Source organism: Dipodomys spectabilis, unplaced genomic scaffold (assembly GCF_019054845.1).
Source record: "Dipodomys spectabilis isolate Male_0828 unplaced genomic scaffold, ASM1905484v1 ptg000416l, whole genome shotgun sequence".
NCBI lineage: Eukaryota > Metazoa > Chordata > Mammalia > Rodentia > Heteromyidae > Dipodomys > Dipodomys spectabilis.
Genome location: NW_024871093.1, coordinates 2526973 through 2542795, shown reverse-complemented (window position 1 = coordinate 2542795; position 15823 = coordinate 2526973). Strand labels below are relative to the sequence as shown.

Below are 15823 nucleotides of genomic sequence, written 5' to 3'. Positions count from 1 at the left end.
GTTTTCAGCTATTCGTGGAAAGAGGAAAAGTTAGGAGGGGGATTTGTGAAGAGAATTACAATCCATGTCACCAGAGCTTAATAAGAATGTTGGAATGTACATTGCTCCTCCATCTATTCCCTCTGCAGCAGCCCTGTGCTATGTGATAAGAAATACACTAAAAACAATAATCTATACATGATCAGCATGTGCATCTTTTTAATGGCCTCCTAAATGGTCTCCCACTAGGAAACACTAAGTAACATATTTCAAAAATAAGGCTGATTCCAAGCCAGGTGCCAAAGGCTACCATCTGTAATCCTAGCTGCTCAGGATGCTGAGATCTGGAGGATCATGGTTTTAGGCCCGCCCAGACAGAAAAGTCCATATGAATAAATCTCCAAACTAAGCAGCAAAAAGCTGCGCATAAATAAAGCCATCTGCTGTGGGGACCCCAATACTTGACCCTACCGATGTGTAGGTTCAATTTCACATCTAGATATTTTGTAATGAGTGTTCTTTTCCTCCTTTATCCTTTGAGTATTACTGAGACTGACATGAGAAAACACTAAATTTTTTTTGCCAGTCCTGGGGCTTGAACTAAGGTTTGGACACTGTCCCTAAGCTGCTTTTGCTCAAGGTTAGCACTCTATCACTTGAGCTATAGCACCACTTCCGCTTTTTCTGTTTATGTGGTACTGAGGAATCGAACCCAGAGCTTCATGCATGCTAGGCAAGCATTCTACCATTAAGTTACATTCCCAGCCCTAGTACATTATTTCTTGGTGCCCATTATTCAGAATTGAGTTCACTGGAGGAACAAATGAGTGACATAATCCATCTAGAGGCAAAGATGTCCTGGGGTGTCATCTTTTGCTACCTTAACCCACCCCAAAATGGAGCCAGATCATGAAGTATTCAGTGATGGGATTTTAATGTTTACTTTCACTTGGTAGACAGTAATAGTTTACACCTATAATGCCTACATAGGAAGCTTCAATCTTCAGGATTGGGGTTCAAGGCCAGACCAGATGATCAACAAAAACCCAAACTAGAGGCATGGCTCAAATGGTAAAACACCAGTCCAAAGCAAACCAAACAAACACAAGGCTCAGGGTTCAAACCCCAACACTACAAAAGAATACTTTTATTTGACAGTAGACTTTTAAGACCTAAACTAATTTCTTTAAGGCCTTTCTTGCTAACTGGTGTAGTCATCACTAAACATTCATCAACCTAAACAACAAATTAAGATAAATGTTCCTGTTTGAAACCACTCCCTTAGGTAACATTTCATTTATAATGCCACTAAACAAACCTCTGGTATACAAGACAGAATTTTGCCCAACATAATCCATTTTGTTTTTAATGTGGGGGTTGTGTTTGGGATACTCCATAAGAACTTGCTTAAGCTAACACCCTTGAAAACTCTGTTTCAAGCCAGGTGCTGTAGGCTCATGCCTATCATCCTAGCTACGCAGGAGGCTGAGATCTGAGGATTGCAGTTCCAAGCCATCCTGGGCAGAAGACTTTGGAAGACTCTTATTTCCAATAAGCTACTCAAAAAAGCTGGAAGTGGCACTGTGGCTCAAGTGGTAGAGCACTCATCTTGAGCAAAAAGAAGCTCAGGGGGGCTGGCAATGTGACCTAGTGGTAGAGTGCTTGCCTAGCATGTATGAAGCCCTGGGTTCAATTCTTCAGTACTACATACACAGAAAATGTCAGAAGTGGCACTGTGGCTCAAGTGGTAGGGAGCGCTAGCCTTGAGCTGAAGAGCTCAGGGACAGCGCCTAGCCCCAGAGTTCAAGCCCTACGACTAACAGAAAAAAAGCAGCAGCAGCAGCTCAGGGACAGCACCCAAGCCTAGAGTTCAAGCCCTAGGATTAGCAAAAATCAATCAATCAATCAATCTGCAGCAAGACCCGGTGGCTCCCACCTGTAATCCTAGCTACTCAGGAGGCTGAGATCTGAGGATCACTGTTCAAAGACAGTCTGGGTAGGAAAGTCTGTGAGACTCTAATCTCCAATAAACCATCAGAAAACCAGAAGTGATGCTGTGGTTCAAGTGGTAGAGCAGTGGCCTTAAGCTGAAGAGCTGAGGGACAGCACCCAGGCCCAGAGTTCAAGCCCCACGACTTATGAAAAGAAAGAAAGAAGGAGAAGGAAAGAAAGAAGAAAGGAAAGAAAGAAAGAAAGAAGAAAAAGAGAGAGAGAAAGACAGGGAGGGAGAAAGAAAGGGAGAGAGAGAGAAAGGGAGAGAGAGGAAGGAAGGAAGGAAGGAAGGAAGGAAGGAAGGAAGGAAGGAAGGAAGGAAGGAAGGAAGGAAGAAAGAAAGAAAGGAAGGAAGAAAGAAAGAAATCTGCTTAGTGATGAATCTTTCCTGACATTAGGTAATTACATGTTCTCTCTGAAACAAGAACTAGGGATAAAATGCTTAAAATGGGAATTAACAGCCAAATCATGAAAAGAAAAGCCACATCCTCTTCTTGGTATCTGAAGAGACATATGATTAAGAGTACCAAACAATGAGAGCCAGATGAGGTGGTGCCCACCTGTAATTCCAGCTACATGAGAGGTATTAAGCCAATTATAATCCAGGTTGGTCCAGGCAAAAACACAAGACTCTATCCCCCCCCAAAATAACTAAAGCAGAAAGGGCTAAGTGTATGGGTCAAGTGGTAGAGCCCTTTTCTAGCAAGTGTGAGGCCGTGGCTTTCAAACCTAGGTAGATGAATCAAGCAGCAATTATACCTACCTCGGAATCTAGAACTATCCAGAAATAAAAGTCCAGCCCTGCTATGTGAGCACACACACAAGCGACGGACTGCCTACTCCCTCCCCCAACAGGCATTACCTCCACTACGTTATCAGCTAGCAGGAAGAATTGTTCTTAGTTACCCAGAGAATCTGCATACTTGAGATTACCTTCCAACACCAACCGCCTATACAGACAAAGAATAGAAAATGGGACATCTTTGCTCTTCCAATGAAAACAAGATAAAGCAGAAAAGCCATGGGGCAAGTCTGTCACTGCGGGGTCACATGCTCCTAAACATTACCTTGCCCTCTACAGTTTTAGTGAGGACCTGGGAAATACAGATACAGAAATGCTGGATTCCAGGGTAAGAAGATAATGATGATGGATCTGAGATCAGATCCTTGCAGACTTGCACATTCAGGGTCACACATTCAGGGACTGTTTCATCAAAATTGTCCCTGAAATGTTGTCAAGACTTTACAATACTTCTGCGGTATCCAGCTGCTACAAAAGCTGGCTTTTGAGAGTTGAGCTCATGTAAGAAGTCTGAGTCCACTGGGCATTGTGGTTCACATCTATAATCTCAGCTACTGGAGAGACAAGAAGTGGGAGAATTGTAGGCTGAGGAGAGTCCTGAGAAAAACCATGAAATCCTAACCAAACTAAAGCAAAATGGACAGGGGGCGTGGCTTAAGTGGTAGAGCATGTGCTTAGCAACAGCAAGGCTTCGAGTTCAAACTCCATTAACATGGGGGGGGGGGGGCGGGGAGGAAGAACTGAGTCGAAGAAGTTTGGAGCAGATCTCCTTCCATTGGCTACTGGGCTGGTGACTGGATGACCACATGATCACCTCTCAAACTTCAGATCTCATCTGTGCAATAAGACAACATTGAAACTGCCCTCACACTGTGAGATGTGAGAATGAAATGAATGATTATAACAGAAAATGGAGCATGGGGGCCACCGCTGCAGGTCCTGTGTATCAAGTCCTTTGCCTTCAAGAAAAAGTGACCCAGTAACTCACCAGGTCCTAGTCTTTGTCTGTTTTAAAGGTAAAATATTTACTTAACTGACAGATAATGGTAAAAGAGATTTTTTAAAAAACACAAAACACCATTTGGAAAAGGACCTCTTTTTGCTCAGTCTCTTAACTCTAAAGACAATGTGTTCTAGGTTGTATTTCTAATGCAGCTGACAAAGGCCCACTATGATACGATATGGAAAAATTCATTAGAAATACATCACGTGGGCTGGGAAGGTGGCTCAGTGGTAGAGCGCTTGCCTTGCGTGCATGAGGCCCTGGGTTCGATTCCTCAGCACTACATAAGCAAAAAGAAAAAAAGCCAGAAGTGGCGCTGTGGCTCAAGTGATAGAGCACTAGCCTTGAGCTGAAGAGCTGAGGGACAGTGCCCAGGCCCAGAGTTCAGGCCCCATGACTGGACCCCCCCAAAACAAAACAAAACAAAGAAATACATCACGTTCTCAGGCTGGGAATGTGGCTTAGTAGTAGAGTGCTTGCCTAGCATACATGAAGCTCTGGGTTCAATTCCTCAGTACCATATACAAACAGAAAAGGCTGGAAGTGATGCTACTAGCTACTAGTGGTAGAATACTAGCTTTGAGCAAAAGAAGCTTGAGGGACAGTGCCCAGGTCCTGAGCACAAGCCCCAGGATTGGGATGGGGGGAGAGACCACATTTTCCTTCTATTAACACTATCATAAACTGAACAGCCTCTACTGCAGCTGTGTCCCCAAAGCACCACATAAACCTGTTGCCCAGGTGAAGGGAGCCAGGTGACCTAAAAACCACTTTCGAGATGAAGTAGAGCTGCTCAGAGTGTGATCGGGGACCATCACGGTGGGGGGCCCACCTGGGAATTTGTTAGAAAAGTCAGCCTATGGTACCTTTCCCCAAGCCTCCTGCTTAAGAACCTCACTCCAGAGGCCCAGCTCTCAGTCTTAACAAGCACTCCAAGAATCCTGCTGCAAGCTCAGGTTTCAGAACTATCGGTCTCCAGTGATCTGAGATTGCCAAGCTTCGATTGATTACTCCCAGGAAAATTGCTGGGTACTGATGACTGGTGCCTGTAATCCTCCCTACTCAGGAAGTTGAGAATCTGAGGATCACAGTTCAAACCCAGCCTGGGCAGAAAAAGCATGTGAGACTCTTAATCTTGAAGTAATCACCAATAAGCTGGAAGTGGACTAAATGGTAGAGGGCCTGCCCCAAGTGAAAAAGTTAAGGGATAGTGTCCATCCCCTGAGTTCAAGTCCTAGTACCAGCACAGAACAAACAAAAAACATCCCCAGGAAAGGTATCCAGGGAACATCCAGAACAAAAGGAAGGAAGCCTGCAGGTGCCTCCCCCTTCTAACCAGAACCAGTGAGGGGATGGTTAGCTGTAATTCTCAGTCCTGAGCACTTCGAGGATGAGAGGAGATAGCAAAACACTTCCTGGTTCTGGAAGAGCGGGAGCTATGTAAGAGTTATCTGTGGGTCACCTGGGCACCAGCAGGTCTTAGAAGAGGTGAGAGAAAAACTGAGTGACTGCCTGAGGAGCGGACTTCAGCCAGTTCTGAACCCTGTGACTGGACTCCCTCAATCCCCAACACAATGACCTTAGCTCCTCAACCAGAAAAGACAGTGACTTGGGGGCTAACTTCTAGTTAGTCTTCCCAGACACCGCCCCCCCCCCCCCCCCAATGATCAAGACTAGCCGGGGGCTGAAGCCCTGGGTCGCTCTCTTACGCCTCCTCTCCACTCTCCCTTTAAATAAATCTAAGCTGGCCAGGGGTCATGACCACCCTTACCAGAGACGATCAGGACCCCCAACTTTTGGCCTGCCGAGGGAGTCCAGGCTCCCAAACATTGGTGGCGTCTGTGCGTCACCCTCACGGCGGCTGCGCCACCCTCCAGCCTCAGACGTGGCACCGCGGCCCTTCCATACCTGTAGTAGGACAGCAGGCCATTGCCGAGCACGAACCAGCGGCGCTGGTAACCCTTCAGGTAGTTGGTCCACTTGAGAAGCCAGCCCTTGTAGCTGTCGAGGGGCGGCGAAGACATCAGGACACTGGGGGTCGTGCCAGACACCGGAGCCCCAAGCGCGGTCTTCACCTGTCCAGGTGGCAGGGCCTTGGTCGCCAACCCGGACTCGGGGAGAGGCGCGGGCACAGCCCCCACTCCGGACCTCGGCGGGGACGCCTGCTCCACGGCCTTGCTGCCGGGCCCGCCGGCCCCCAGCCTTGGGCTCGACTCGGACCCCAGACGCGTCCCCGGCGGTTCCGATCCCTGCCCAGCCGCCGGGCCCGGCGCAGACTTCGGTCGGTGCCCGGGCTTCGAGCCGTACACTGACTCGGAAACTGGCTCCCGCACCTGCTCGGGCAGCGGCTCCCGCTGCGGTACCCACACCGGCTGGGGTGGAGGCTTGGGCTCCGATCCGGAGCCGGACGTGTGAGCGCTCATGCCCGGAGCCGCGGTGTGGCAGGACAGGCAGGGGACGACGGTGAACAGCGACGAGAGTCCGCGGGAGCGGCCGCCGCAGCCGGCGCCTCGGCTCGGAGCGACCGCTTTCCCCATAGAGCCCGCCGACCCGAGCGCGGCCAAGCAGGGCGCGGGGGCGGGGCGCGGCTGCGGGCGGGGCCGGGCGCGGGGCGCGGCTTCAGGCGTGGCGGAGAGCAGGCACCCGGGGGGGGGGTGGGGGGGGGGCGCTGTGGTTTGTGGGCGTGGTCTTGGACAGGGGGTGCGAGTGTGGCTTTGTAGGCGTGGTCGGGGCGGGGCTCTGTGTGGGGGCGTGGTCACGGGCGGCTGCGGGTGCTGTTTGTGGGCGTGGCCGGGGCGCGGTGGGCAGGGCAGTCACGTGCTCCAGGCGCGGGGCCGGGAAGCGCGCAGTGCCCTCTGCCTCCCGCGTGCGGCTCCCGTACCCCCACCCCCGGCCGCAGATCTGACTTTTATCCCTGCGCCTCCGCCTGGGTAAGTCTGGCCCTTCGAAGGCCTCCTGGAAACGCACCGGTGGACCCAGACCTGGGCGGGAGACCCGGGGCGGACCGCGCACACCAGGCCACCACCCGTGCCAGGCGCTGGGGGAACAATGATGAATGGTTCTCTGTCCACCGTGTCCCTCCCTCCCCCTCGCCCGGCCCTCCCCCCCTCTGCTGGAGTGGGTTCGCAGCCCTCCCCCAACCCAAGAAAGAAGGCGCAGCAAGTGCAGCACCCAAACCCCACCACGTACGTCCGAAGCTTCGGGGCCCAGCTCGGTGGGGCTTAAAGCTGGAGAAGTTGCCCTATGCCCCCCATAAATCAGAGCTGTGGGGGGTCCCTGCAGTAACCAGGAGCCGGAGCGGGTGGGAGGAAGCCACTCCCGAGCCACCTGGCCTGCCGTCTGTGCCAGGACGCTTCGCCGTCGGGGTCGCTGATGGCAGATGTGAAGAGTTTTATGAAGCATGCACGTTTTCGTCCACGGAAAGCATCTAAAAAGGGAGGGACACCTGTCAAGTTTCGCGCCTTTTTCTGGCGAGAAGTCCCTCCTGGGGATTCCCAAGGCGGAGCTGGGCTCCGCAGAGGCGAAGCACCAACTGGTATTGAGGGACGAGGTTACCCCTCTCCAGCAGCTCCTGACCAGCACTTCAAGTTGAAAGGTTGTATGTTGGCTTTTGCCCGGCCCCTCCCAGCTTAGACCTCTTTCGTCTCCGCTTGGGTCCTGATCAATATCCATGCTGATCTTTGCTTTATGTCAAAATGAGCAGTACGGGAACCGTTTCCTACACGAAGTGGCCGCTGAAATGGAGCAGCCACAAAGATCCTTGAAGGGCTGAGCAGAAGTCCCTGCTATCTTTTTCCTGGTGAGACTCCTTCCGGGGACATTTGTCCTTGAACGGTGGTATCACCTCCAATTGGGCCCTGAATTCTAGAGACCTGTACCCTAAGTACAGACAAACCTAAGTGGGCAAGTTACCCCAGGAAAAGTGACTGCCTCTGGGCAACACTGGGAATCCGGAGAACTGAGCAACTGGGAGCTGGGGTGGAGTGCTTGCTTGCCTTTGACTAAGACGTTATGAATGATTTAATGTTTTATTGTATGTTCCTCCTATTTAAAAAAAAAAAAAGAGCTGTTTAAATCACACTGGGAAAGCTGATTAGAATTCAGTTTTCCATCCCTCATCTCCCTGAGATTCTGACTCAGTGGGTTTTAAGATGGAAGACGGGAACATTCATTTTAATGAGCTATTTAAGGGATTCTGTGGATGGATGGGTAGACCATGGACCATATTTGGTGGACAGTGATATAGAGGAAAAATCTTGGGCTCTAGGAATCGTGCTCAACCACTCTCTGGCCTTAGGACCTTCAGCCGCTGTGTGAGTTTCCTCTTACTCATCAATGTAATAGAGATAATATGTGCTTTTGATGCTGTAATTAATTGAAATTCATAAAGCACAATTGATACAGTAGATGCTCAGTAAGTGTTCTTTGGTGCTCCATGAAGCATTTAACCAGAGGCCAGAGCAAAAGCTGAGAACAAGGTTGACAAGCTTGGGAAGCAGCCTCAAAAGAGAAAGCTCAACATCAGCTAGGGATGTGTCAGGTATGTTTGTGAATCTCAAGGAGAGAAGCTGACACATAAATAAATCCTTAAGCTGGGTGCCAGTGGCACATGTTTGTAATCCTAGCTACTTCGGAAGCTAAGATCTAAGGATCACAGTTCAAAGCAATGTCCAGGGAAGAAAAGCATGGAAGACTCATATCCAATTAACCAGCAAAAAGCTAGTGGAGCTGTGAGTCAAGTGGTAGAGCACTAGTCTTGAGTTAAAAAAGTAAAGGACAGTATTCAGGCCCTAAGTACAAGCCCCAATACTGGTACACACACACGCACACACACACACACACACACACACACATCCTTAAGAATGATTGGACTTCTGTAACAAATTGCCAAGTTGCTTAAGATGACAGGGCCTAAGTTATGAGTTTTCCCAGAGTAGGTGGAGTCACAGAAAGGCCCGTTTGCACAGAGTCAGAGCAATACGGATGGTATTCAAGGTCAAAGCAAGCAGGGAACCCAATATCCCAAATTGGGAGAGAACAGCTGGTTTTGGAAGAGCTGGGAAGGACATGGAATACGGTTTGGGGGATGCTACAGTGTGGGGGATGTTTTTGTTTCTAGAAACTGGGTATCCTAAGCTGGGTGCTGATGGCTCACACCTGTATACCTTCCTAGCTACTCAGGAGGCTGAAGATCGTCAGTCAAAGCCAACCTGGGCAGTAAACTCTGTAAGACTCTTATCTCCAGCACCAAAATAGTCAGAAATAGAGCTATGGCTCAAAGTGTTAACATACTAGCCTTGAGCAAAAGCAGCTCAGGGACAGTGCCCAAGCTCTGAGTTGCAAGCCCTAGTACTGAAAAAAAAAAAAAGGAAGAAAGGAAAGAAGGAAGGAAGGAGAAAGAAAATGGGTATACTAAGGACAAGGGGATTTTTTTTTTCACGTTTAAAATGCTAGATTCTTTCCCATGGAAATATGGTGACTCTTAAGTCTTAGACAGGAAAATGCAAAGCTTGTCTGGAGAAATGGCTCAAGTGGTAGAACACCAGCTTAGCAAGCAAACCTGCTAAGCTCAAGGCTTCTAAGTTGTTTTTTTTGGTCAAGTTGTGGGGCCTGAACTCTGGGCCTGGGCACTGTCCCTCAGCTCTTCAGCTCAAAGCTAGCGCTCTACCACTTGAGCCACAGAACCACTTCTGGCTTTTTCTGCTTATGTGGTGCTGAGGAATCGAACCCAGGGCCTCATGCATGCAAGGCAAGCGCTCTACCACTGAGCCACCTTCCATCCCCAAGGCCTCTAAGTTTAAAAGTTTAAACCCTAGTACCCAGGAGCGGAGCGGGGTGGGGTGGGGGCAGAGGATGATAAAAATTGCAACTCAGGCCAGTGCTGGTGAAAACATAAGACCCTCTTTAAAAAATAAAGTAAAAAATAGTCAAGTTATGTCTCAAGTGGAACCGCCCCTGCCTAGTAAGTTCGAGGTCCTAAGTTTAACAGTTTGAGCCCTGGTACCAGAAGGAAAAAAATAAAAGGAGGAAGAGGATTGCACCCAGGCCAATCTGGGCTAAAACATAAGACTATATCTGAAAAATAACTAAAGCAAAAAGGGCCAAGTGGTACAGCTGTTGCCTAGCATGCAAAGAGGCCCTGGGTTCAAACACCAATACTGCTTTGAAAAGAAAAAGAAAAAGATTCAAAGGGTAAACAAATGTAGTACCATTGTACTCACTGGACACTATGTTGAAAATGAACAATACAACTTGTGGGTGGGGATGAGAGGGAAAAACTGGGAGAGAATGACTTTGTCCAAAAAGAAATGTACTCATTACCTGAATTATGTAATTATAGCCCTTCTGTACATGATCTTTTAAGAAAAATAGTGACTATGATCATTTGAAGTATCACCTTTATAAAATCCATACATTAGCTGCACAAGTGCCTAAATTTACGAAAGCAAAAACACATATCGTTGGCCACCTTTGAGGTTACTGCAGTACCAATTCATTATTCTGAAATTGATAAAGGGAAATAATTAAATCCGTATGTTTATAGCACAGAAGTAAGTCTGGACTATAAGATACAAAGTGGCCGGGTACTGGTGGCTCACACTTGTAATCCTAGCTACTCAGAAGGCTAGATTTGAGGATTGCCATTCAAAGCCAACGTGGGCAAGGAAGTCCTTAAGACTCTTATCTCCAGCTACCTACTAAAAAAAAAAAAGAAAAATATGTCTGAAGTGGAGCTGTGGCTCGTGTGATAGAGCCACAAAAGCTAAGAGACAGTGCCCAGGCCCTGGTTCAAGCTCTAGGAATGACATACACATGAAAACAACTTCTCTAGATTAACCCCCATGATCAGCCTGTAATCTGTCATAGCATGCATATCCTGGTTTAGAATCCTATTTACTCTTCAAAAAATTTTAGGGTGTTTCTGTATGGTTTTCTTTTTGTTATTTTCTTTTTGTTGTTTGGTTTCATCTGTCTGAGATGCGATTCAAACTTGGTACTTAAAGCATTTGCTCACTGGTTGGCACTCTACTTGTTTACTTTTTGGTGATACTTGGGTTTGAGTCAAGCCCTCCTGCATCTGTGTGTGTGTGTGTGTGTGTGTGTGTGTGTGTGTGTGTGTGTGTGTGTGTGTACATCCCAATAATGGGGCTTGAACTTGAGGCACCTTTTTTGCACAAGGCTGGTGCCCTATCACTTGAGCCACACCTCCACTTCTGGCTTTTGCTAAGTAACTGGAGATAAGCATCTCAGAGCTCAAACTCCTGAATTAGCTAGGACTGTAGGTGTGAGCCACTAACACCTGGCTTATCATTCCAACTCCTTAGAAAAGACTTTTGCTTTGTTTTACCTGGTAGGAGAAATGTCATCCATACTTGTAAAGGAGTAAAGAACAGGCTAGGGTAACAGGTTACAGCAGCATTTCCCACAGCTCCAGATTCTGCGCAAGTCCCTGCTTACATACGCTGACTTGATACAAAAGGATACAGGGAAGTCTGTGTAGGGCAAAAGAATAGGGCTAGGATCCCCCCTAAAGACCCATCTGTTACAGGACTTTTCCCTAGCTTGGCACTATCAGGAAGCAACAAAACCTGATATCCACAGATACCAGATAAATGAGCCTCTCTGCGGCAGGGAGGGACGAGGACACATGGCCTGCAGGCTGCAGCCATCATTTTCAGTGGCCCAAATGTTGAACGGGCAATTGCTATACAAGCAGATTCTCCCTAGAAAGCCCAAAGGAGCCCTGCACCTTCCGGCCAGAGGCCCCAGACCCCCAACACCCAGGGTTTTCATCTGATTCCTTTTATTTTCTCCCTAGTAATGCTCAAACGTCAACTCCATGCTGGTAGAGAATTGCAGTCTGTTTTGTTCACTGATTTGCAGCACTTACAAGAGTACCTGGTCCACTCGGTGGGTCCTTCATGATGCTTTCTTACTTCACTGGGAGGACCCTGCTAAATGTCCCCAGCTCATCTTCAGAGTTCCATGAGAAGTTTCTACAGGAAGGCTGCCAAAGGCTTCAGGAGACCCCCCAGAGCTCCAGGATCTGGACTCCTGTGTGCTTCTGCTGGTGAACATCCATACCCACATCCAGGCCTGCTTTGGAGCTTGATCTTGCTATCTCTGCCTCCAGAGAGCTGGGATTACAGGCATCAGCCCCATACCTTTTAAGACTATTTTTGTAAAAAGAACTTTTTGTGTTCTTGCACTTAGGACCTTGGGACATGCTAGACTGGGAGATTTTTTTTTTCTATTATGTTTGTGGGTTTGAGGGTGGATGTGTTGTGCTGGTGTCTGGAACCTAGGGCCTTACACATGGTAGGCCAGAGCTCTACCATGGAGTGACAGACATTTCCAGGAGGACTCGGATATTAGACATTTATTTTGCCAGTCTTGGGGCTTGAACTCAAGGGCTGGGTACTGCCACTGAACTTCTTTTGCTCAAGGCTAGTGCTCTACCACTTTAGCCACAGTGCCACTTCCAGTTTTTTCTTTTTATGTGGTACTGAGGAACCTAGGGCTTCATGCATGCTAGGCAAGCATGCTACCACTAAGCCACATTCCCAGCCCTATATTACACATTACCTGGTGGGGTCCGGTAGTGGGGCCTGAACTCTGGGCCTGGGCGCTGTCCCTCAGCTCTTCAGCTCAAGGCTAGCGCTCTACCACTTGAGCCACAGTGCCACTTTCAGCTTTTGTTCTTTTTGCTTATGTGGTGCTGAGGAATCAAAACCCAGGGCCTTAGGCATGCAAGGCAAGCACTCTACCACTGAGCCACCTTCCCAGCCCCATTTACCTGGAATTCTTATCCAATACCTTTGGATTTTGTATAGCTTAATTCTTCTGGCAGATATGATGTAACTTTTATCCTATTTTTTGTGACTTTTACTCTTATAAAATAAATATTTTTCTTTTTCTTTCTTTTTTTTTGGTCAGTAGTGGGGCTTGAACTCTGGGCTTGGGCGCTGTCCCTGCGCTCTTCAGCTCAAGGCGAGTGCTCTACCACTTGAGCCACAGTGCCACTTCTGGTTTTCTAGTGGTTTTTATTGGAGATAAGAGTCTCATAGACTTTCCTGCCCAGGCTGGCTTTGAACCACAATCCTTAGATCTCAGCCTCCTGAATAGCTAGGATTATAGGTGTGAGCCACCGGCACCCAGCTAGAATATTTTTCAAGAGGAAAAGACAGTGCCTGGTTCATATCTGAGAATGCCAAGGAGATCCCCTTAATAAAAATCTACCACAAAGCCAGTCATGTTACACACCTAAAATCTAAGCTATACAGGAGGTAAGAGGATGGATCATGGTCAAAGGCCAGTCTGAGTCAGTGTGATACCTGATCTAAAACAAACCAAAACTGGGTGCTGATGGTTCACACCTGTAATCCTAGTTACTCAGGCTGAAATCTGAGGGTTGCAGTTCAAAGCCAGTCTGAGCAGGAAAGTCTGTGAGATCCCTATCTCAAATTAACCACCAAAAAGCCAGAAGTGGAACTGCAACTCCAGTGTAGAGAGCCAGCTTTGAGCAAAAGAGTTCAAGGATAGTGTCCAGACCCTGAGTTCAAGCCTCAGGACCAGCACATAAAAACAAACAAAAACCTGGAACGAAACAACTGGGGACATGGCTCAAGTGGTAAAGTGCTTGCCTAGCAAGTACAAGGCTTTGAGTTCAAACCTCTTGAGGTCAAGAGGTTTGAGTACTACATAAATGAAATTATTTCCCACATATAACATGTTATGGTTAGAGAACAATGCATACAGAACATAGTAAGTGCTCTAAAAGACAGAACACTAGTAAGACACAGATGTATTTTCTTATTTCTGAGGAATCTTTCATTCTTGGTTGCCAAGGAAGGGTTCCATCTGCCCCTTCTGTCTCTACACTCCATAAAGAGCCAAGGAATGCCTGGAGAAAGATCATTTGTCTGTTTCTGTCCCCTTAAAGGCCTGTTATCAAAAGTCTGGTCTACAAAGAGGTACTATTTAAAGACAATGAAGCCTTTAAGAGGTGGGGCCTAGTGAGAGGTCTTTAGGTCATTGGGGGGGGGGGGATATGGTCTTGAAGGGAAAAGTAAGACCCTTTCTACTTCCTCTGCCTCCTTTTACTTTTTTTTCCTTTCTCACTGGCCATGGAGTGTGTTTGCTGTGCCATGTACTCGATGTGCATGCCATGATGCGCAGCAGCCTCTGTGGCTCTATCCTTCCTCCCCCAGTGACATTCGTCAGCAGATGATGGGAAACACAGGGGAAGGGAGTCAAGCTAAGTGGAGGCATGGTGTTCTGCCACCAATTTTACTTGACTGCTTCAGTGAAGACCTTTAAAGGTGGGCGGGGGTGGGCAGTTGCTGTACATTTTGGAACTCATGTAGAATCAACCGTACAGTGTATCTTAAGGATAAATAAATAGCTGTTGTGGCATCTTGCCAGTGTACATGGCACCACCACTTAGATATTTTTTTTATTTTTTTACTAATCTAGAAGACCATTTGGACTTTCTTTAACTCATCTGATTAATTCAGCTGATTTTTGACCAGATGGCCAGTTTCTACCAGTTCTCTCAGGAAGATGCTTCTGGAGGGAATTAAAGAGTCTATGTGACTACCTGGGCTTCAGTTAAACAGCAGATCTAGTGAAAATGCCTGGAGGGAAATTCTGTGCCTTTCCCTTCCCTTGTCCTCATTCGAAGAGAAGTGCTGAAGATTGAGCCCAGGACACAGAACACATGGGCAGATAAAGAATAAGACTGAAATGAGAGGCCAAAGTGTTCTCATCTGGGTGCTAGCTAGCAATGTCCTTTCCTGCTGGTCTAGTGACAGGACTCAGGGGGTCCTACCACCTAGATGGTTGCCTCTTGCAGTGGTTACCCTGGGGATTATATCTGGTCTCGCCACCAGATGGAGAGGCCCAACAATAACTATCTCTTCTGCATGTCATTTATCAAGAGGCACCAGTGGGTGTCGCTGTGGGCTATGGAACAAAGCTGTGGCACAATACACATAATTTTTTAAAGCTGGAAAACTGGATGCTTTATGTTAGCGATGAATGAAAAGTGACAGACGCTGAGCACTGGTGGTTCACGCTTGCAGTCTTTAAGGGGCTAAGATCTGGAAGCTTGTGATTAGAGGCCAGCCCAGGCAGACGAGTTCCCCAGGTTTCATCTCCAAAATAACCATCAAAGGTCTGGTCTCGGGGTGTGACTCAAGTAGTAGAGCCTCAGAAGCACAAGGTTCTGAATTCAAATGGAAAGGGGGGGGGGAGTTTGAGCTCTCACTAAAAAGTAGCAGCCTCTAGTTCTCAAAGAAAGTCCATAAAAGGGGAAATCAAGCATCATGAACATGTGTCTGCCTTTCCACTCCTGATCTGACCCTTCAGGGCTCTGGAATAGCTGAGAACACCAGCTTATGAGAAAAGCCACTGAATGGTGCCAAGCAGCAGGAGGCAATGCCGGGGAGGAGAATGAGAACTTCTGAAGACAGCTTCCAATGGCTACCTGGAGGACCGAGGTCCTCCCCGAGCAGCTGTCATGATGCAGAATCATCACAGGAGTCAGGACACACACCTGGTTTTAGTTCTCTACTACTAATTTTCTGTGTGACTGTGGGCAAAGTCAAACTACCTTTCTGGTCCTCATCTGTAAAAGGGGGTGGGGGGGTTAGGATTTTTGTTTGTTTGTTTGTTGGTGGTTGTAGGACTTGAACTTTGGGCCTGGGCACTGTACCTGAGCTCTTCATCAAGCAAGAGGTCTACCACTTGAGCCACAGAGCCACTTCCAGTTTCCTGGTGGTTCACTGGAGATGAAGAGACTCACAGACTTTCCTGCCTGGGCTGGCTTTGAACAGTGATCCTCAGATCTCAGCCTCCTGAGTAGCTAGGATTACAGGTGTGTATGAGCCATTGGTGCCTGGCTAAAATGCGATTCTTCTAACTTAAAAATAAATGTACAAAGCCAATAAACCACCAGAAAAACTGGAAGTGGCACTGTGGATCAAGTGGTGGAGCACTAGCCTTGAGCTGAAGAGCTGAGGGACAACGCCTAGGCCCAGAGTTCA

General features: G+C 47.9%; 1 protein-coding gene across 4 annotated transcripts in view; it reads right to left on the bottom strand.

Moving 5' to 3' along the window:
• Positions 1-6313, bottom strand: part of Osbp2 (oxysterol binding protein 2) — a 120313-nt gene extending 114000 nt beyond the window's left edge. For all 4 annotated transcript variants that reach the window (XM_042667653.1, XM_042667652.1, XM_042667650.1 and 1 more), the window contains exon 1: positions 5685-6313. In XM_042667653.1, coding sequence (XP_042523587.1) covers positions 5685-6313 — 629 coding nt within the window. The remainder of the gene's footprint in view (positions 1-5684) is intronic.
• Positions 6314-15823: the final 9510 nt, after the last annotated feature.